Source organism: Salarias fasciatus, chromosome 10, assembly GCF_902148845.1.
Source record: "Salarias fasciatus chromosome 10, fSalaFa1.1, whole genome shotgun sequence".
NCBI classification, from domain to species: domain Eukaryota; kingdom Metazoa; phylum Chordata; class Actinopteri; order Blenniiformes; family Blenniidae; genus Salarias; species Salarias fasciatus.
In genome coordinates this window covers 15,848,760-15,872,170 of record NC_043754.1, presented here as the reverse complement: position 1 = coordinate 15,872,170, position 23,411 = coordinate 15,848,760, and the positions used below count along the sequence as shown (strand labels likewise).

Below are 23,411 nucleotides of genomic sequence, written 5' to 3'. Positions count from 1 at the left end.
ACACACACACACACACACACACACACGTCTGCACACGCAGCATGTGAGGAAACACTCCGGTGAGCCTCAGGGGTAAAACACAGCCATGATCGCTTTCTCTCAACCTACAACACAGTATGCCGGCAGTAACAGGTTACTGGTGTTTACAGACACTGTATATATGTATATATAGAAATCTATGTGTGTGTGTGTGTGTGTGTGTGTGTGTAACTTATGTGTGATTACGTGTGCACGTTGGTAGAGCAGGTGGCAGCTGCAGGGTCATTACAGCTCCAGGGCGTTGAGAAAATCTGCTTTTGATTTGATTTGTTTGCGTACATATTGCTGTGTGGCGACCGCGGGGTGAGGCGGTGGACGCAGACCATGTGACGCACGCAGCTGGTCTCTCGGCGACTGAAGGTAAAACGTACGCATGAAGCTTACTGCCATCTGAATTTGTTCGAGAAAAAAAAAAAGAAAAAAAAAGAAAATGTATTGACGATCACTTTTTAATCAATGTCTAAAATGCTAAACTCAGTGTGCTGTTAGAAGAAAAATCATAGGCTTGACAACGCAAATAGGATTTATTTGTTATCAATAGTTTGTCCAGATTAAATAATCCTAATCCCTGTCAGTAGCTATTGAAATGTTTCAGTCAGAACCAAACTGGGGGATCAAACTATGATTCCAATTACTGCAAGATACACAGCATGCACGTCCTAATGTAGCAAAAAATAAACTATAGTATCATCCTGTAAATGTTCTGAAGCACAAAGCATGCATCTCCGGTGTGTGTGGGCGCCCGCGTGTGTGTGTCAGTTAGTAGAGTAAATTCCTACATTGTGTGTGTGGCTGTCACAGCCAGCAGTAGGCTGTCCTCATGCTTACTTTAGCATGGAGGAGCAGGACATGCATGAACGGAGCTGAGAGAGACCAGAGAGAGATTTCACACTGAGACGACCCGTTCTCTGCGTGTGTGTGTGTGTGTGTGTGTGTGTGTGTGCGCATGTGTGTGTGTTAAAAGCAAAGAAGAGTGTGAAAGTGTAGTTCAGCGAGAATACAATACCGACTGTTTGGCAGGACAGAAGAAGACAACAGCCATTTGTTCCGGGTGTTTATGAAGGCGTGGATATAAAATGCTTCCATTTTCATCGCGTTGTGTGTGTGTGTGTGTGTGTGTGTGTGTGGATGTTCTGTGTGTCTGAATGGATCTGGAAGGTCAATCCTCCACCAACATGCGACAAATAAAATAGGTGAAGTGGTGCATAGAGACAGACAACAATGGGAGAGGAAAAGGGACTTAAAAGTAAAAAGATTTATATTTAAACCTGGAGATTCTAACCTGGTGATGCTGCCTTCGGTTAGAGTACATCATTAAGCAATACCACGGACAAATAAATCTCTTTAACAAGCTTGATTTTATCTTTTTTTTTGTCATGTTTTTTCAGCTGTTATTCAGCATCCTGAATTTATCAAAAGCAAAAAAATATATTAATATGTTTGACTTTAATCAATATTTTAAGCTCAAAGAGAACATTATGTTTCTGAACTGCATTAAGCATTCAGTTCTTCCGTTCGGCATAAAATTTGCGACCGCAAACAGCTCGCTTCGAGTCTCAAAAATCACACTTTATTAGCATCCCTCCACCTGACGAAGAGCCTCTGTGTCTGCTGAGCACACAGCAGAGGAAACATATTGTTTTATTTAGTGCGATAACGCCGAGGCAGGTAGATTTACCTGCACGTCTTCCTGAAGCGCCGAGCTCTCAGTGTACTGCCGCGTGCAGCTGTGATCACCAGCTCATCACTGGAGGGTAATAAATGGGAATTGCCAGTAAACAACTGGGCTCTCCTTGTTTTTTTTTTTTTGCAGAAAAATCCCAAATCTTATTTGGAGAGTCGTTTGTTTTGTCGTATTTTCTTTGCACAGTCATTCAAACGTCGTATTGATACCACAGATAATTGCAAGATATGACATGATGACTCTCTAAAAAGTGTGGACTACACTGTGTAGGTTACCTCTATCAATGTAAAACACAGAAATCACAGCTCTTCTCACACAAACAGAAACAAATATTGGAAATATGTTTTTCATGGGGTATGGAAGTGTTCAATCCCAACATTCCATAGACTTCAATAATTCAGACATCTAGTTTTATCATTTTAATTTCATAAAGCACTATGTAAACTAAATTATAGCAATTATATTTTGTGAAACTTGATGAAAAAGCAGCGCTGTTCCTCCAGGTGTTGCACTTCTTAAGAAGTATCTTTTATAACCTAACCTGGAAATGAACAGCAGGTGGTATCAGTTCCCAGAATTATCTTAATGCTAGCAAAAATATGACAAAGCCATTAAAGGAGGGTGAGTTCAAAGGAATCATGCAGGCCTCAGTCTGCAGAGACCCGCTGCAACAAGCATCAGTCAGCACTAATCGATAGAGAAACACTGATGCTAATAGGTTTACGGCAACCAATCTACAATAGCACAGTTTAATCAATAATGCAAAAATACAGAAATAAGTCAGATTTTTATGAAAATAAAGACATTTGTCCGCAGTTTTTGTGTAGATAGCTTATTAAATTGAGGTGTAGTGGATGGCATTGCTGGAACATAAATACCTCCTCTTTCAAATACCGTTGTCATTGCGTTTCTCTATTTTGCTACATCATCAGTCATGATTTCATTCCTGGCCGTTACCAGGTTTACAGATTATTTTCTGACCACATTTCAGTCGATGTTATGCTTTGGAGCAAGTTCAGTGGCTCTTCAGAATACACTCGTACTTCTCTGCTCCAAAAACGAAGGTGAAATTTCAGAATGACTATTTCTCGGTTCTTACGCTCTCATTTCAACGGTCTCACCCAACTGTGATCAAACCGGGCCGTTTGAAGTCCCCGGTGCGAGCGGCGGCGAGAATTCCTATAATACACATGACTTAGCTGATTTCAAAGCCTGGGACTGGTCAGTTTGGACATCGCCGCGCCGCACTTGGATTATCAGTGGAATGAGCTCGGCTGAGGAACGCCGCTCACCGAGGCTTAAACGGCAGAATTCAGACTCCGTCACGGCAATGGCAGCGGAGTTTGAGCTAATGCGGTGTGAGTACACCGCTAGCCCCTCAGCGCTGAGGTGAGAAGGTACACCGCGAGGACAAATCACTGTAGAAAAGAGAAATACACACGGGAGAGGATGATGAAGAAGAACATTTCCAATTCAGTGAACACCTCCAGAGGCCGTTTTCGGAACACACTTAGCTTTTTACACCAGTGTGTAATAGCTGATAGCATCCTTCCTCTAGCATACGCCATCGTTGTGTCATTTTTCTAAATCGAACATTTTTTTCACGCCACATGATTTTTGTTGCGCAAAAGTTGGACAGCTTTTGGTGAACACTTTCTGGTGTTTCTGCTTCTTTAAGAATAAAATGGTTTCGCTGAGGGACTTTTTCTAAAAGTCTGAATCTTAGTCCAAAAAAAAAAAAGAAAAAACAAAAGGGGAAGGGAGTGGGCGTCAAACACTGAGCAGACTGTAAATGCACTTGCATGGAGCTGGTGTGATGTTTGTATGACTTTCAAATATATGAAGAGAAATAGCAAAAGAGCGCAGGTACACCAGATATTTCATAGCCTCTTTCTTCCAATTTATTTTATGGCTGCTGCTGAAACAGCAGAGGCCATTAACGTCAGGGGATCTGTGAGGGAGCTCCCACAGGGAGCGCTTCTCCTACATTATCATTTCTTTTTTTTTTCTGTGTGTTTTGTCAGTGGCACCATCTTATCCTATGATCTCTCGGAGACCATTTTTCAACATATTTCCCTCCCTCCATCCCCCCTCCCGCTTCCCTAATCTGATTTTGTTCTTTTATATGTTTTACAGCTTGGAAAAGGAGGAAAACTCGTCTCGGGGTTTTCAAGGACGCCTGCAGGCTCTGCTTGAATGCGTGGAAACTTTCCCCCTGCAGGTTGTAATCTCCGCACAAATCCAACTATCAGCAGCGGAAACCTTTTCAAACTTGTTTTTGTCAGATCTGTGCTTTTTTTTTTTTTCTTTTCTGCGCCTCTTTTGTCTTTACATTCTGCCGCCGCCTTTCCCTCAATCTCTGCTATATTATCCTTTGCACTGAACCTCCCTCCCCTCCTTGTTTAGAAGGTGCAACAGCACCGGGGGATTCGTCTTTTTGAAGTGTGTGATTAATTTTCCCTCTTTCCAGGTGCACTGAACTGCAGCGCGCGGGTGTGTGTGTGTGTGTGTGTGTGTGTGTGTGTGTGAGTGTGTGAGACAGAGAGTGTGTGTAGTCACTGTGTCCCATTTCTTACCTGAGCTCATTAGTGCAATGTGAGAAAGTTTTTTTTTTCATCCCCCCACTGTCCTTTCCTCCCTTTCTCCACCTTTTTCTTCCATCCTTTCATGCGCCGTCTCTCATCCTCACAACTCCCGCCTCCCTCTCTTCCTCCGCCGCCTCCTTCATCCCATTACCTTCTTGTCCCTTCTCATCCTCCTCTTCCTTCGTCCTTATTTTCTCTATCTTCCCTAAACTCTCGCGCATAAAAAACACACAGACGCCAACACTTTCTGCAGAAAGCAGATCAGAGGGGCCAATACAAACCACTGTCAGCTTGTCACGGCTGGGTTTGAGCCAGAATATAAATGCGGTGCACTTTCTGCATAACAATAACATCGTGTGAATGTGTGTGTGGACTCAGGAAAAAAAGTCTTAACTGCTACACAGATACAAAGTAAACTTATTATATATTAGGTATACAGAAGGCATTATGCTGCGAATCAGAAAATGTGTGCACAAATAAGTCAGTGCTTCAATTTCGCTGTGGCTCAGAGTGGCGAGTACAAAACCAGCTGGATGAACCAGAACTGGAAGGTCGTATTTCCATCACCATTTCCATGTTGGCTTCCAACATGCGAGGTTGGTCTGGAGCTCCTCTTAAATTATGTCGTCACGTTTCACCCTCGTCTGCCGTGTTTTGGTTAGGACACGGGCCACCGTGAATTCACACAGCTGAGATCCGGTGACCATGTATTTGGAGTAACATTGTGGATTTGGTTGCAAAGCATCACTGTGTGGGCACAATCTTTCTGACATGTTATTATTCTTGTGACATTATACCAGCTATGCAGCGCATTATATTAGAGCAGAATTACAGTAGTGCAGTTTTTTTTATAATATAATATATAAAGGAATTTGTTTGACTTGTTGCATAATACAGGGAAAGTGATAAAAATATGCTATTTTATCATCGCTCTGCATGCTCAGTTATCATACATGGAAATTCCAGTGAGACATTTTGCATGCCTGATACTGTATAATAGTAATACATGTGAAGATTCCTTCATGTCACCGGATAGCCAGGCACCGGTTTAGAGCTGATGAAGCTGCGAAGTCTTCAAAACATCAAGAAAACCTCTTTGCATTCATGAGAAAATTGGATGTTATAAACAGAAATGTGATCTTCTTTCCCCGTCAAGCGATCGTTGCTTCTGATTGGAAAGTTCTGATGAACTGGGCCCAAAAGGTTCAATAAACCCTGAACTAACCTCAGTTCAGTCTCACTGACAGTGAAAATACCAAGTGGTTCTCAAAACCAAACCAATTATATAAATCTAACCACAGTAACTCACCCCAGTCATTTTTTGTATACGTGAAACCAACAACCCTTTTTTTTTTAGTGCTACTTTTGAACAGCATGTGTAGCGAGCACGCTCTGATCCTCCTTTCTTCATGGAGTCATTATTCTTGCCTTACTGAGGTTTAAGCTATTTTGTTCCTTGACGACATAAAGATGCTGAATCGCTGACTTCAGCACCGGAGATCGCCTGCCCGCCTGTCCGCTTTGCTGCGACCACACCGGCGGAGGGAAAGCACGGACGACATGACAGACAGGCAGATAAACATGACAGACAGACAGACGGAGCGGCAGACAGAGCGTGGATGACAGATGAAGTACTGCGGGAGAAAGACGGGCCGACAGAGGTTAGCGGTTCTGTCGTAAGGCCGGTTTGAGGAGAGATGTTCGAGATTTCCACACGGAAACAAGCCCGCGGGGAGACGGGGAGAGAGAGAGGGTGGAGAGTGCATCCTGGTGGAGGGGGAGCTCCGGGCATCTGGAGGTAAGTGGAAATCTGATTTCACAGCTGTAAAATCCCTCACAGCTGCCGCGAGTGGACGCCAGTTCAAATTTACCAGCTGAAAACGTAAAACCTTGAAAATATAGACAAAAATATACAATGTCACTGGAGTGTCATTCCATCTAATTTAACACAGTTTTCAGTCTGCTGTGCATTTAGAGTCACACTATTCTGAACTGGAGTGAAAAAGTGATGCACGGATACAGACTCGGAACTTATATCCTGTACATTCGCAGTTTTCTTTTGCAACTCTGCTTCAACCAATGAAGACGTGCTTGTTTCGTCAGTAACAGGTTTTTCCATTTATTACTAACGTCAGCTCAGAGTCACACGAATATGATATTATCAGCCTGAGTGGAATCGGTTACGCAATTGGTGGACAAACTTAGACTGCATGTTGGATGAGAACAAGCAAAAATATGAAAACCAAGAGAGAAAGAGGGGGAGGGGGACACAAGCCTGAGAGGACACAGCAAATGAGGAGGGGAGCGAGAAGCAGACGGAGGAGAAAATGATTAAAGAAGAGGATAAAGAGAAATGGAGAGTGGAAAATAAGAGGGGAAAGATGGTGAGGGACACGACAAATCATTATAGCAGACAACCTCATCCTTCACTCTCTGCTGCTCCCACACGTGCGCGCGCGCGCACGCACGCACACACACGATGCTCTGTAATCTAGCTCCTGTGGCAGTGTGAATAGATATGGCTGTTTAGTGCCAGCAGCACAGCTCCAGGTACCTGATGGCAGCAATCTGCTGAGTCAGGAGCTCTGCACTGCGAGAGTGTGTGTGTGTGTGTGTGTGTGTGTGTGTGTGTGTGTGTGTGTGTGTGTGTGTGTGTGTGTGTGTGTGTGTGTGTGTGTGTGCGCGCACGCGCGCGTACTTTTGGAAATGTGTTAGTGAGAAACACAGAGGGAGTTTGAGAGCGAGCGAGAGAGAAAGTGTTCGTATTCGATTTACTTGAGTGTGTAGTTGTGTGTGTGTGTGTGTGTGTGTGTGTGTGTGTGTGTGTGTGTGGAGCCTTCCTCGGGAATGAAGAGCACTGCAAATTGAACACTCTCACTACACATCAACGCGCACGCACACACACACACACACACACACACACACACACACACACACACACACACACCACAAACAGCCACAGGAGCAGGCTGACAGAAGTTCACTATCATTACCATGCCAGCAAGACGGCGCTGGTATTGCCATGACAACAAGCTCTCACTGTCACTGCCGTGACAGCTGCAGGTCACGACTCTTTGAATTAAAAAGATTTCCTTTTACTAAGACAAGTACAGATCACCCACATTCCTAATAACTGTACTTCAATGTCAACTGCATAACAGCCGTCCCCGCAGCCGCTGCTACCAGCAGCTGAGGATTCAGGCTGTGTGGAAACGACGCCGTGGACACATGATCCAACTCCAGGTTTGCTAATTTACTCAGCTTTGGAAATAATTTTGGGTTCAGGGGATTATCGATCACGTATTGCATTGACTAGAATTTCAAAAAAGTATCTAAGCAGCTGCTCCTTTTTACATGGGTCACCATAGCAAGTCATTGCTCCGTGCACCACGGGCTTCACTCGTTTTTAACATCAGATATATTTCCTCCTGCTGGAACCGTGATTTGAACTCGATGTGCCAACATGGTGCACTTACATTATCAATTCATTCTGGCAGCAAGACTACAACCAAAACAAGAATACTCACAGTGTTATATCATAATATGCAAATACATGTTTTTTTTTTGTTTTGTTTTTAAATTTGATGTCCTCCATTCATCACTGAATTATTTCCCTCTCTTGTCCGGTCTCATTATTGCTGAGTTGACTCAGACACTAAGCAAGGCACTGAAAGTCTCAAAAAGACATTGATCACATAGTAGATCAATGTTATGATTATCTGTCAAGAAACTACTACAGGCTAAGTTTGATGTTAAAAGATATGCACAGTAAAAACAATTCCTATACATTATATTTATATCACAATTTGTCAACTATGACCATGTTCACAATATTAATAAAGCTTTTACAAAATTTTAAAGTATCCCTTTCTTACCATTTCCAGATGATTTCCACAGTAGGAAGTGGAAAAATAGATATTTTAAAATGATTAAATGCCAAATAAACACAGCTTTGAAGCTGGTGGTCCCACTAACACCACAGAAAATCTTATTTTGTGCAGATAACCGACAGTCACGGCAGCCTGACCTCCACCGATCATCTATATTCTTCACGCTGCCCTCCATCACAGAGCAAGAGCACAAAATGCATCAAGGTCAGTCATCTGTGCAGAGTGGCTGGAAAAATCGAGCTCCATTTATGTGGATGGTGTGTGTCACAATATCCGGCTGGACTATTATTCCAGTGTTCTGTGCTGAGCAGGTGTCAAGTGTGGCCTACTGTGCAAAAATGATGACAGGCCATTTCCAAAACTGTCCACCCACCATCGTCAGGCAACAAGGGTTTGGATGTAACTGCTAGACACTTTCCCAAATGTAGGGCTTTTTTTTTTTTTTTTTGAGTTGGACAGAGTGTGTATTGGCGGGTCTGGAAAGAGTGGAGCACCGAATGAACGGTAGCGGGTTTTTAACACCGGGGTGTCTGGATGACTGGATTTAGCCGCCGTGTCTCGTCTCTCACCTCCAGCCATGTCCTCCTCCAGCAGCTGTATCTGCAGATGGAAGATCTTCTCCTGGAGGTCGCACAGGGTGTGTTTCATCTTCTCTCTCCTCGTCACCATGTAGCACAGGTTACGCACCTGCAAACACCACAAGCACCGTCAGTAGAAGCAACGGGGGGGGGGGGGGGGGGGGGGGGGATGCGTGACCAGGACGGCACGTGTCTCCTCGGCATCACGATTTAGTGCATGAAGGGACACGAACCCGACAGCGGGAATAATACGATTTATGAGCGGCAGTCATGTGAGTATGAAAACACAGGGTTACAAAAACAGTGTGTCCATATGTGCTGCAAACATCATAACAATAAATCACGCTCATTTCAATCTCTGGTGGCTGGCAGTCATTGTTTATTGCATTCGTGTAACAGAAGATGAAACTAAATTTACTCACACGACGACCCTGAAAAGGGACGTGATGCTGCGATTCTGGGTCATAAATACTGTTCAGAGTGATCATTTCCTGGAAGCAGCATTGAAGTGAAACTACAGGTGAGCTACAAGGAAAAACTTCAAGAGATCTCATCAAAAATGGAAAGAGTTTTTAAATGTGAATAAAATACCGGGCGAACGTGAAAGTTATGAATATTTAACATGTTGTAGCAGCACTGTTTGTGAGTTCTGAGTCTGTTAAAAGAGCTCAACGCTCGGTGAATACATAAAGTGGGCGACAGCCTCCGTGCCAGTTGGGAAACGGCCTTTTCTCCTCCTCAGAGGAAGCCTCGGATCCGTTGGCTGACGCTGGGCAGGTCTGGTTACCGCTGCAGGTGCGTCGCTTGGCAATACTCACTTTCCCTGAATCCATGATGAGAAACAAAAGTAAGAGCTGTAAACAATACGGAGGAGGCCGGAGGAGCGACAGGGACCGGCTGCTCCTCCCAGACATCCTGCCGGTGGATGAAGCTTCTTGAAACAAAGAACTGGATTTTTATGGGGGATATAGAGGAACATGAGGAAGGCGTGTGTCTGGCAGTGTTGAGCTTCACTGTTTCTTTGACCTGGTTTCCAGAATCATTCTTTCACTTTTCTAGTTATTTTTCTTTTAAGGAATAACAACTATGAGTTACTTTGGGATTCCTCATCTTCACCACTAGTACCAATGTGTTGTTGATGCTATGAGGGTGATTTTTTTTGCTTTTTAGTAAAAATTGCATATTTTGCATGGAAGATGGATGACTTCATAATCTCAATGTGTATGGCATCGTATTGAAGCCTGAATTGTGAAGAAGCATCTGGGGATTTTGAGCACAGAAAATATGCTTTGGGGATAAATAATTGGCAATTGGGGAAAAAAATAGATCAGAGCCAGCACAAATCGAAAAATCACAAATCAATTTCATTGCTAGCATCTACAGTTTTATATTATATTATATACATATATTTGTATATTTGTAAATATATTATATCCATATATTTGTTTAGAGATCAAGCTTTTTTTGTGCTGAGGTCTGATGTTTAAAGATATCAATACAAAATCAAGGTAACTCAGAAATATCAGAAATACCAACGTTAACACTGACCTAAAATGACTCTCATCTCACAACGGAAAGCTTCTGAAAGCGTTTTTTCCTCATTAGCCAAGCGCCGTTAAAATTTCTGCACAGTCACATGAGAAAAAGGAACAATGTCATTCTTTTCCTGCAGCCCAGAGAGAACAAATGACCCATATTTTTTTCAGAGTCTAGCCTTAAAGATTTGTTGAAGAGAAAAATGGAAAAACTCGCTGCTCAGTGATCTTTTTAATTAGTTTTCGTGTGTGTCAGAAAACAACATTTACCGCCAGAGTTTAGCCGTCAGTGGGTGTTATAAATAATACACACTTCAGTCACTTGGTGCCGCGCTGTGAATGGTGTCGTTGCTCCACATGTTCTTAGAGAAGAACGCCAAATGTCAATAAGACCAAAGCAGCTTTTCAAGCAACATCTATCATCGGTTGGTCTTTTTTCAGCCATTCAAGTCACATCGGAGGTCTATACTGTTTGCATCCAGTAATGATACAGTAAGGGGTGAGAGTCAAGAGGCGACTTCCTGCCAATAAACTGGAACCCAGACTCGTCTTCCACTCAGACACAAACTCCAGCTGCGCCCTCCTGCTCCTCCATACTGGCAAATTGCTCTCATATGGCCCCATAAGCAGCAGATGACTGTGTGTGTGTGTGTGTGTGTGTGTGTGTGTGTGTGTGTGTGTGTGCGTCTGGATGGAGAACATAGAGCTGCAAGATGAATGTGTGAGGGTGCATGTTTATGTTAAACACATATGGATGTTCAAAGAAAATCTGCGGTTGTAAATGCATGTGTTACTGTTTTATACTGGCAGCTTATGAGAGGGAAGAAGGCGAGCGAAAGGGCCGAGAACTAGACTGTAACGGGCCGACGGAAACAGATGAATGGAGAGAGACAGGTGGGAATGGAGACAGGCACCGAATCAGAAGCGTGGATAAATAATATTCAAAGAGAAGAAAGTGCATAAAGAGGCGGCGTGCGGCTGTTGCGGATGCTAAATGGACATAAAATCGTTTCATCTACAAGGAGAATGCTTACAGAGCATGAGTATTGAAAGAAAAATCCTGAACATGTTTCGAAGAGAGAACACATCTGTATTCGTTCACACAATCAATTGAATGTTTGGACACAGTTGTAGTTGAATTCCATATTTCCAGGCTCAGTCACACGTTTCAGAATTGTCTTTTTAAGGTCATGTTTGTTATTTCAATAGACGTCTGAGAAATTTTTGAGGGGTCGGTGGAAAGCAGTGTCACATTCGGGTTGGGAGAGACTCAAGGTGCCTGACGCCACCATGGTTGGTGAAGAAACTCCTTTTACTGACAAGAGAGAGCCAAAAATCCAAAACTTCTAAGATCAAGAGAGCAAAGTCAACAAAAAGGCTCTGAAGCAAAGCAAGACTGCTACACAGAGACACAGACAGGCGACCGGAGCACACTAGACAAGCCTAGTTTATACCCGAGCCACCAGGTGACGACAATCACACATTCAGTCACAGGTGAAAGACATCAGAGAGGGAAACAGCAACCAAACAAGAGACGGACGCTCACAAACAGAACATGAACCCTGACAGAGAAACTGTTAACCTATTGCCTGTCGGTTAACCTGTTGACAATGTTGGCAAGTCTTCACTTATGTTTGCGCTGCAGAATTGGCATGTCTGGGTGGGGATGCACTGGGCTAATGAAAAACTATTCTACCTATTTTTAAGGAGAGAGGAAGAGATGAGCAGCTCTTCATTCATTCACTTTAACTTCGCTGCTTTCTTTTTCACACAGTTAGTTCCAGTGCCGCACCACCCAAAACTGGACCTAGTTGTAAACAAGATGAATGAATAGAGGACCAGTTTGGAGAGAGACAAAAAAAAAAAGGAATATAAAGAGGGTTTTGAAACGCAGCATGAGGCTTGAGCTGGATTTAAACCATGTACATTGAGGTTACATGGTCAGGGCTTTAACCACCAAACACCTTTCTATAAATGTAATCCCGTGAACATCACATAGGTTGAAAGCTGTTTAATGCCTTCTAATCTCCACTATGTTGGTCTGACAGCACAAAGCTGCAGCGGGAGCGACTAGCGGCACCGATATTTATGTAGAGGAGAAACAATTTACCATCTCTGTTTTAACGTGCTGCTCCTTCTGTGATGATTTCCAGCGCATGCAGGAGCTGTGGATAAACAGCACACAGCCATGACAACAAAGTCACCGGATAGAAGTAGGCGGGAGGGAGAGAGAAACTAATTGGGTCCAAGCCAGACCACTTGAATCCCGAGCTAACAAGCCAGGAACTGGATCTGTGCCAACTGGATTCCTCTGGCGACGCTGAACCAGTAATCATGTGTCTAAACCGAATCTGCATGCGTGTCTGCATCAAACACGTGTGACTCGCCAAAGGGACAGACACGCATTCAGGTAATTAAGAGGCAGAACAACAAGAAAATCCTGAGACTCCGTTGTCTCATGCGAGCCAGGTAAAGGTGCAGGAGGGAAGCTGCATGACACTGAGTGATCTGTGATCCACGGTTTACCCTGACGGGGTGTGTAGGTGCGCGCCCGTGTGTTCCTGCAGACCGACTGTTTATCTGCCGGTCTTGATGGATTCGTCAGCCTGGCCTATCTGACCATTCCATCCCTGTGTTAGAGCGCCGCAGATAAAAATAGCTGCTCAACTGGGACACAATGTGCAGAGCCTGGCTTTGATTAGGACACTGTGTGTGCAGCGTTTTCAAAAACAACTACCTCTGCCTGTGAACATGACAGGGCAGTGGAGCGCAGGGTGGGGGGTAAAATGGAGAAAGGAGGGGAGTCTGGATCCACCCCCAACATTTCAAACATACCTCTCTTTTCCAAACTTAAGATATGGAATTCAGCTGCTTCAAGGAGAGAGGAAAGACTTCTTTTATTCAAATGTAGAGGGGTTTCAACAGCTGCATCATATAAAGAACTTTTTTCCGAAAATTGTGTGTGTGGTTGATTGGAGGCTCTGAATTTCTCTTTAGGTATGAGTGAGGTGATTTCTCTCTCTGTGGTGTGTGTGTGACGAACCTTCCTTCCAACAGGTCCAGGATTTTGACCTTTCTTTACCCACAGTCAGCTGGGCTCCAGCTGCCCTCCATCCTGAAAGGATAGATGGATGGAAAGGCAGTTTTCCACTTTGATATTTTCATGCCTTTTAAGTTCTCCACCTGAATTTTTTTGATGCTTGTTTGTAATTAATTCTCAAGATATTAATCAAATCCAAAGATTTTTCTTTGTAAATATATATTGCGTTAAAGTCTTATCTGATTGAAGTGTTGACAGATATCGATTCTCCAAGGCGATTATCCAGTTCTAGGTAAGTAAAGGTCTTTTTAAATCATGTTAACACTGTTCACTCGTACTGTTCCTTAGCTAACACATGCTACGGTCACTAATACTACAAACCGCAAGTGAGTATTAACACTTCCAGTGACAACAAGTATTTCTTCTGCTGATCGACAAAGAAAAAAATGCTAACATGATGATGGTAGCCCTGGGCGGACAGAGCGAACTGGTTTTTGCCATTACGAACTAAGGCCCCATTTACCACAAGTTGAATCTTAATTTAACATTTTAATCACTACTCATTATTTCTACCTTCCAATTAGTGAATAATGAACTAAATGTCAGGTGTATATTAACATTTTTGACCCTTTATGGAACTTGTCTTGGAAAAATTGAGGCACATCACTGGATTTACTTTCTTCAAATGAGACTGCTTTATACAGAAACCTTTGGAGAAGGTAAATAAAGTGAACTCGGTGCTCCAGCTCATTTGTTCCATGTTAAAGCGGGAACTTGTTCTAAGGTTAACAGGTCTTTCAATTAAGTTTTCTGCCATCAGGTTCCTGCATTAAGTTGAAGACACCCAAAGTGAGCCTCTGACCTTTCCTCACTCCTCTGTACGTTTCAGCCTCTTGCCCTTTACGAGCTCTCTTCTATTATTTTCATACTTCACTGCACTTCAGTCCGGCTTTTCTGCTCTTTAACCGCATCTGTCTCGCTCTTATTTAGGCGTGTTGACCTACAGACGCAACAAGCTCAATTTGTTTGACAGCGGCAAATAAAACACGACTCATCTTCTTGGCGCTGCGTCTGCACAGATGTGAGGGATCATCGCACCGAAAAGCACAGTGACGTACGAGATCATTCTGACACCAAACACCGAAAACACAGGCTATGATTGTCTCCAAATCGTGTGTGTGAATGCTTGTGTCTGTGTTGACTGCTTTAGCAAGGTCGTGGTGATAAAAGGCAAATAAAAATTGCTTTTTTTTTCCCACAATTTTCTTCTTTCTTTCCTCATTTTAAATAAAAGACTAAGTGAGAAAACAAGAACCCGATAAGTTTGATAGGAATCTGTGTTACCTCAGCCGGAACAAAGTCAGCAACCATGTGTTATCCAAAGCAAGTCACAATTTCTGGTACTGTTTTGGAACATTTGATTTATCAAAACTGCGCCTTGATGAAATATTCAAAAGAAAAAAAAAAGTCAGCAAGTCAAAGCAATTTCCCTCTCAAATGGATGCAGTAAATTTCCTGGAAAACAGAGACGGTTTGAGAATATGTTCAATATGTCAGATAACAATCATCGCTTTCTTGTAACAATAATCATGTTTGAAATAAAGGCATCATTTTCAAATGTTTTCTGTTCACCGTATTTATTTCTACCCAGCCAGGTGAGACGTTCGCCGGCCCGTGACCATTGGTTATGACAGGACTAATGTGACGTATTCCTGGACATTGGACATTAATTTGTCCAGCGACAATTAAACTTGGCAGATAATTTCCTTTTTGGCGAGCACATCAGAGAGGTGACATGCAACATTATATCATAAAGGAAAAAACTCTTTTTTTAAATAAAATTTATTATCAGGAAACAGATGAAAACATGCCTCCTTCTCCCTTTAACATCCATCCTTCCACTTCCCCTAATCCCCCCCGACCACTACACCCCCCTCCCTTCTCTCTCATCCATCCATGACACGACACGCTGCAGATAATCAGCATTACAAGTGTATTAACTGTGCTTGAGACGAGCCAATGCCTCCTCACTGTCTCCATAACCTTCACACCGCCTCCCCGTTCATGTACATTATCACCTCTGTCCACACTCGCCATGTTTTCCCCGTCCTAATTAGTGCACAGGCACACACACTCTCTCGTAAAGGATCATACACATAACCTATACGCAAACACGCTCACAATCACAAGCCACCTGTTTATCTTTCTCTCCAACGCAAACTGGCTGTCGTCAGCCGCTAATTACATCAACAGGTGTCTGGCAGGAGGGCGAGAGAGAGAGAGAGAGAGAGAGAGAGAGAGAGAGAGAGAGAGAGAGAGAGAGAGAGAGAGAGAGAGAGAGAGAGAGATGGACTCCATACTCATCTATTTAAATTCCACATAAATTTTGAGCACATAAATCTTTTTTTTGGTAACACTTTACTTGAAGCCCCTCTTTATAACACATTATAAGTAGTTATAAACACTAATACATGATCACAATGCTTTATAACTCACTATACAGCAGTATACAGCATAGGATTAAGGTTAGGGTTAGGGTTAGGGTTAGGTCCTGGCATTGTGATCATCTATGAATGTTTATAACTATAGCTACACATGTTATAATGGCATTATAATGCTTTATGAATGTACTTATAATGTGTTATGCAGGGGGGCTTCAAGTAAAGTGTTACCTTTTTTTTTTTTTTAAACTTCATAATTGTTCAATTAATTGATCATGTAACAACTCAAATCACCACGTGGCAGATGCCATGTTGACTGGCTCCCCTACAGAGCACACAATGGAAATGTCCATAAGAGGAAACTGGAATACCTTCACACATAATCACTAAACCATTGTGTGCATCTATAATCGATCATGAAATATGTATTTCCTTAATCAATGCCTGGTTGAGTAAACGTCGACTGTGGCATCTGCATGACTTTGATCTGTTCAATCATTTGCCACGTCTAAATCTGACACCGGTGTTTGAGTTTGTCACATGGTTCTAAAGTTTCCACTGAGAAAACACCAGTCTGCACATCACGTCAGGAAAAACAGTCGACATCATACGTTTTTCTTTCTCTTTTAAAGTTGGTTCTTTCACAGCCTTTTAAATGCAGTCAACGATTGTTTTTTTCTTTTCTTTTAAAATATATTTATTTCGGGCATTTCGACAAAAGTTATCTGCTGCACAATTTCAGGTAGATGGAAACTTTAAAGCGTTAAAAAAGTGTGTGTGTGTGTGTGTGTGTGTGTGTGTGTGTGTGAGTGTGTGTGTGTGTGTGTGTGTGTGTGTGTGTGTGTGTGTGTGTGTGTGTGTGTGTGTGTGTGTGTGTGTGTGTGTGTGTGTGTTGCCCCTGGGCAGGACTAATTTCAGTCTGGGTAAATTCCCAAAGCGATCTCTGAGATAGGGGCAAAAACCCAGAGGGTGGGGGAGTTACACAAGCATGTGTGTGTTCAGAGAGGGGGGGAAAAAAAACAGTAACATGTTGGTGTGTGTGTGTGTTTTTTTTGTATTTGTGTGATTCTAAGTAAATTACTGTGAGGAGGTTTTTAAAAACAGTCAGAAACTCAGGGAATAAAAATCCAGCTAAACCAGAACAATAAACAAACCTGATTCATGCTGCTGAGGCCGGTTCTGAAATTCAGAGAAGAAATGAATAGAAAACTAGACCAAAAAAAATAATAAAATAAAAATAATAATAATAAAGAAGATAACAGTCTCTTTTCTTTCTTTACTTCTCCAACTAACTTCCATCTCAGATCTTTATTGATCTGACCCTCTCAGCTCCCAGCATATCGACTACAAACCTGTGCTGCTTACTAATGAGGACCATCGACTGCTCGCTCACCCTCAAACACACCGACACCATTGTGAGGAAACCGCTTGCTGAAGATCAGGATTATTGATCTTTAATTGGCCCAATATCACCCTAAAACCAAGACGGAGAGGCTGGGTTAATTACTAACAAGACAATCCCAACTGGAATAAATAATTAAACAGGAGTATGCATCTAAAATATGTTTTATAGGAGGGATTACTCGGCACATTTGGATTAAATGCACCAGCTGTTAACTTTCACATTAATATGTATATAAAAAAACAACAACCATTAAATTAATCAATAAAAGCAGCCTGAATGAACTCTTTTGTATTTTCAGTCCGTGCCATTGTGAGAATGTTATGGGTCTGAGTCAGGATCAGTTTTCACAGAGTGGAGTTTGCATGGTTTTTGCTTTTGTTTTGGTTTGTGTCGGGTTCTTCCAATGGTCTACAGACACGTTTTAGGCTAATTGGTATGCTGCCCTGGTTCATCGCTGGGATTGACTCCAGCTCCCCATGACCCTAAGGGACTGATTCACTAACATACTGGATAAAGCAAACTAAATTGCATGCTCATGCAAACAAAATTGACTTTTGTGTTGCATGCATTAAGCGGGTGATCAACTAAGAATAATGCCGCAAGTAACACAATACACAGACGGGAGTATTTAAATGAGAGCTGTGCATGCTTTAAGCTCTGCTTACATAAGAACAATCTGATGAAAACAGAGTAGTTCCCATTTTCCTTTGCTTTCATTTGGATTGATTGGTGAACTGAGTCCAAACAAGCACCACATGAAAAGTGATACCGAAAACATGGAAGACGGACGTGTTGGTGAGGGAGTTACCGAAATATGAGAAGATGTGATTTTACAGACAATAACAGAAAATATCTCATAATAAAGATGCAAATAAAAGTCGTGTTGGGCCAGCTGAGGAAATGACTCTCAACATAACAGCACCAGTGCCGATGCTCAAAGCAATGCCGATTGTACTTTCCTCTTTAATAATATACACAATCATAAGCAATGCAAACATTTTCAGACAAAGTGAATCACACTGCACATTGTTTATAAATATATTAGCAATATATTATATGGTGAGCTCCCACATGTGTTCCCACACTATCAAGTTTGCGTTCATTCTTATATGCACAAACCTTTACCGGACTGGGCTTGAAATTGAATAAAGGCATAAAGAAAATAGATAAAAATAACAGAAGCTGAAAGTTTAAAGCAGCTTTTTTTTTTTAAATAGTAATTTATTCTATCAGAAGGCGAGAATGTAAAAAAAAGCTCACTTAAACTAAGAGAAGTTGAGTACATTATTTGGGTGCCCAGTCAGTGATTGTTTCACTGCTGTTACAGTTTATTTCAGGCTATAAAATTCTCTCAAAGTGGCTCATTTGCTGAGTGGATCACAGACGAAAGCCAAAAGGGGAGCAGACATACACATACACATTTCCGAGACGAGCCAGCTGGGATGAAAGCTAATATTATCCACTTGTTGTGTCCTCACTTCTGTGCAGGTTTAAAGGCTAAATGGATAAAAATGCTCTATATTGCTGAAAATGTGTACCTGTAAGATAGTGGCCACACGAAGCCCAGAAATTCTAGCTGCTGGAGTTCACGTTTCGCTGCCTTATTTTCTGCTCGAGGCAAAGGAAACAATACAGAAGCACATCTTTGTGATGCACCTTGTGTAACATTTGTTCCTTTTGGTTTCTCAATAGGATTCAGATTTATGAGCTCTACCGCCGCTGCTAAATTGACTAACCGGGAAAAAAAGTGTTTCTTCAAAATGTGGAGTGCATAATCACAAAAAGGTAAATTCCTAACAGAGCTCTCGCTCAGAGAAAGATTACACCCCAGTGACCTGCACGTCAAGGCAACAAACACTGCAACATATCACAAATCTTCTTCATGATCTTATGGGGAGGGTTAGATAACTCCCACACCGAGCGTCCTCATGTGTGAAAACATCACATATTTCACAAGTGAGAATCTGTCGGGAGATGTAAATTCGCCGCTGCTGTGTGAGCTGAAAGCCCACAGCCCGAGCTCGGTCTCGTCACATATCTGGACTCGGAACAATGTTTGGACACACATCGCGGAAAAGATGCTTCGACTGTGGGCGGACAAACGGGCACTTCAGGCATGTGAAGCTGACATGTGGCGAGAAACTGATTATTAATTAAAAGAAGTGCAGACTTGTTGCTGCCAGAGGCGAAGAAAATGAACTTCACTGAAATAGTCTGTTCCCAGTGCTTTTCCACTCTCGCACCTCTTGATGATGATTAGCTGCATCCAGCTATTCTTACACATGCAGCCGAATGCCGAGGCGTTGACGTCCTCGGCATTTGGTGCCTTGCTCAAGAACATCTTGGTAAAATGGCCAGGCAAAGACGGAGATCAAATCTCCAAACACAGAGCGTACTCAAGTACACGAACTATTGTCAATCAAGCAGTGGTGAAGTAATGTAAAGCTGGTCTGCTGGCACGGTGGAACAGTGGTGAGCTCCTCACTCCTCAATCTCTCCAAACCAGAGAGACTTCAACACTCACACACTGCCGATATACCGCTAATGTTCCATCAGAGTGATTATGGCTCAACACAGCCAGGGGAGTGGGTTGTTTCACTCACAAGGTTGCAGGTTCAATCCCCCACACGTCAAAGGGCCCATGAAGCAGACACTTTTACGGCAGTCGCCATGACGTGAGACTTTCTGCGTGAATGAGTGAATCATTTTAAAGTGCTCTTAACCAGTGGAAAGGTGAACTCCACCGACCATTCCTGGCCCCCCAGACGTCTCAGCTACCCTGAGTTTTCAAACCAAACATCGCGAGGCGGCCGAAGGAGCAACGTATTGGGATCAAAGCGAATATATCGCTGTTCGGCAGCTTAAACTAAAAGTTCAGACACTTTTCTTCTTCTGCTCATATCTTTTACTCTCATGCCCGACCTACAGTTTTCCGAGACGCTTTTAAGATATGCCATATAAATAAACTCACCCTTCCATAGTATCCAGAAGCCTCTGCAACATAAACAGACCGCATAAAATAACGTGGACTGAAATAATAGCCGCCATAAAAGCAGGTCTTGGCAGCCGGAACACAAATATCCGTGTTGTGAATCGTAAAGGCCTTCAGATAATATCAGCTACCTGGAGGATAAAGCGGCTCGGTACGAGTGATACTTTCTCTCTGTAGTGCCCTTCAGAGGCTCCTAAAACAGTTGGCGACTTGATTTCACCCAGTGAAACTGTCACAGCGCAGAGCAATAACCGTCTTCACGCTGGCCAGCGCGCATCAGCCCGGCTCTTTAACTACTGGTCACGACTCAGAATAGATGGCCGACGTGGGGCGAGTGCCCACAAGATAAGAGGGACGATATCTGGATACAATAAGCCTGGACGTAGGCGTATTATTACATTTCTACGTGGCGTTCGATTTTTCCAGCGCTGTCGATCGTCTCCTGCTTGTGTTCCTGCTTTGTGTTGTCTCGAAGGAAATGCAGTTATTACCGACTTTTGTTTCTGTTTGCTCCGCCACCTCCAGCAGAATAAAACCAATCACTTCTTTTGCAGCAGTAAAACATAAACAAGAGGATTTTTTTTTTTTTTTTTTTTTTTTAAGATGAAGACTGTCTGCTGAATCTAAATGACATTTTTTTGTAATTCATCCAAAATTAGCTCTTTCTCAAGGGCTTTGTTTGGCATCTGCATAAAAAAAAGATCACCTCAGTGAGAAGATGATTTGAAAACCCTCTCCTTAACCTTCTTCAAAAGGAAAAAATCGAAGAAAGTCAAGTGTAATATTTGGACTAATAGTTAGAAATCTAAATGCTGTGAGCCTGTAAATTACCTCTCAGACGGGCTTCTGCCAAAATGAAATCGCAATGAACTAATACAAATGAAGATCGCTGAAAGGCATTTAGCCGCTTTAACTTTGGAGTTGTACTCGTGTGCATGCGAGCTTTTTGGGTCAATTATAATATGGTATGAGCAATACCAGTGCTATTCTGCTCTTCCGACAAGGACAAGTCGAAATGCGGCTCCTCCGCAGTGTTTGAAGTGGAATTGGGTAATTGTATTGCCTCTATCAATAGAGTGGAACTGATCTGAAATATTTTAGGCATGCTATGTCTATGGCGTCAGCACGAGCAGTTCCCGTTTCATGAGATCTGACACTAAAGGTGGGAATAAATTTGGATCTTGAGGGTTGATAAAAGTTTAAAAACCAAAGATGGATAGCTGTTGAATAGCTCATGAGAAAGTCTACATAGCTGAAAGCCGAGCAGACGCATGCAGACAGCTGCTCAGTTGATGAAAGAAGAATAAACCAAGAACAGGAAAAAAAAAAAAAAAAAACGAGAGAAAAAAGTGCGTAAAGAACAAAATGAATGGAAGAAATTGGGGGAAAGAATTCAAAGATAGTGAGGGAAAATGAATAACAAGCTGCAGCTTGTTCACTGACTTTCACAAAAGAGAAACATGTCAATTAATATAAAACACACAAGTGGATCAAACAAAAAAAAAATATAAATGAAGGTGTCAGGGAGAGGAAAGATGGACAGAGGAAGGAAGGAAGGATTACGAGACTGGAAGAAAGAAGGAAGGATAGAAAGAGGCAACGGAGAAGAGAAAGAAAAGAAAGTGGGTCAGACGAGCAGGCAGACAGTGGAGGCTGCTGCTGCAGCCAGATTTGGGAGACTGAAGCTTTGTGAAACCCTCCCTGATGTGCAAATCACACACACACACACACACACACACACACACACACACACACACACACACACACACACACACACACACACACACGCTACATGATTTATTAGCTCCTGCTTAGTCAGTCGCTGATGCTGAAGCCACGCCCACCCGGGGCTCCATGGCAACATCATTCTCCAATCAGATTTTCTGCTCAGTTAGTGTGCGCATGCATGCGTATGTACGAGTGTGTGTAAATATATCAACGAGCCTTTAAAGTATTTGTTTTTTGAGGGGGGAAGAGTGCAAACTTTCTATCAATGTTTAGTGTTTTTTTTTCATTCAGGTGCAAACAGGTTTATACACTTCAACCAAGAAACACACACATACTGTACATGCACACACGTATACACACAGGCGTGTGTGCTGAGGGAATATGGGAAGGGCGTCTGGAGCTTTGCCAAAACAATAAACTCTAAATAAACCTTGTGACACAAACACTGGGCTCCTCGCTCTCCTTTCATTCCTCTACAATCACGTACTCCCCTGTTCTTTTTCCATGAGCACTAATCCTCTTCCTTTCTGTTTCCTCATCTCGCTCCTTCCGCAGTTCTACATCCTTTCCTCGTTCTCTCCCCCTCCTTCCTGCTCGCTTCTTCTCTTCCATTCCAGATGCCTTCCCCCCCTTTTCCATCCGAGGTTTTTTCTCTGCACCCTCTGAGTTTCTCTGCACCCCATCAGCTCTTTTACCTTTCTCCTGTTGTTTTTTTTTTATCTCCCTCTCTACTTTTCTCTCCTTTTCTACCTCATGCACTGTCCACACAGAGATAAAGAGAGAGAGAGAGGGGGAAAAATCGAGAGAAGATAATACGAAAAGCAATAAACAGGCATTCACACTCAGAGTTTAATTAAAATGAGAAGAACGTGTGCACACACCACACCATGTCTAATAGCAAATATTTAAAGATCAAATCCTGGTTATGAAAACCTTATTACTCTAAAGCCCTCGTCTCCTTTGGATTGAGGTTTTATTGGACAAACTGTTTCATGTCAGCAAACAAAACAGGATTTGGGGAGGGATTAAATTGTCTCCAAAATCTCACTTGACAATGTATCCAGACAGCATGGATCGGCTGCCGTGCATGCAGCACGCATAAGCCCCGACAGGATTAAAGAAGAGACTGGTCTGAGCTTTTGGAAATTTCTGGTCCTTCCTTTCACAGCTCCTTGAGGAACCCTCATGTCGCACAGAAAATAAACACAGACGTCAGCGTCACTTTGATCACACTTATCCGAATACCATTTCAGATTATTTGTATCTGAAGGCGACGAAAATAAAACAAACGTTCACCCAGGTCACGAATTCCTTCATTGTGCAGCTATGTTAACGATAAATGTTGCACTTTGCTTTTTTGGCATTTTTGCTACAAGTGATGATACATTCCTGCAACAGCTCTTGTAAATGTATATAAAGATGAATTTTATTTAATATTATACATGCTGCATCATTTAAATCATTTTTATTTAGGGATTTTGACATCAGAACAAG

General features: G+C 42.5%; 1 protein-coding gene across 4 annotated transcripts in view; it reads right to left on the bottom strand.

Annotated features, from left to right (window-relative positions):
* The window catches only part of jade2 (jade family PHD finger 2), a 174,379-nt gene that overhangs the window by 31,046 nt on the left and 119,922 nt on the right, over window positions 1-23,411 (bottom strand). For all 4 annotated transcript variants that reach the window (XR_003932254.1, XM_030100614.1, XM_030100613.1 and 1 more), the window contains exon 11: window positions 8,768-8,885. Coding sequence is in view for 3 of the 4 variants with exons in the window: in XM_030100614.1 (XP_029956474.1) it covers window positions 8,768-8,885 (118 nt within the window). In the remaining variant the exon portion in view is untranslated. The remainder of the gene's footprint in view (window positions 1-8,767; window positions 8,886-23,411) is intronic.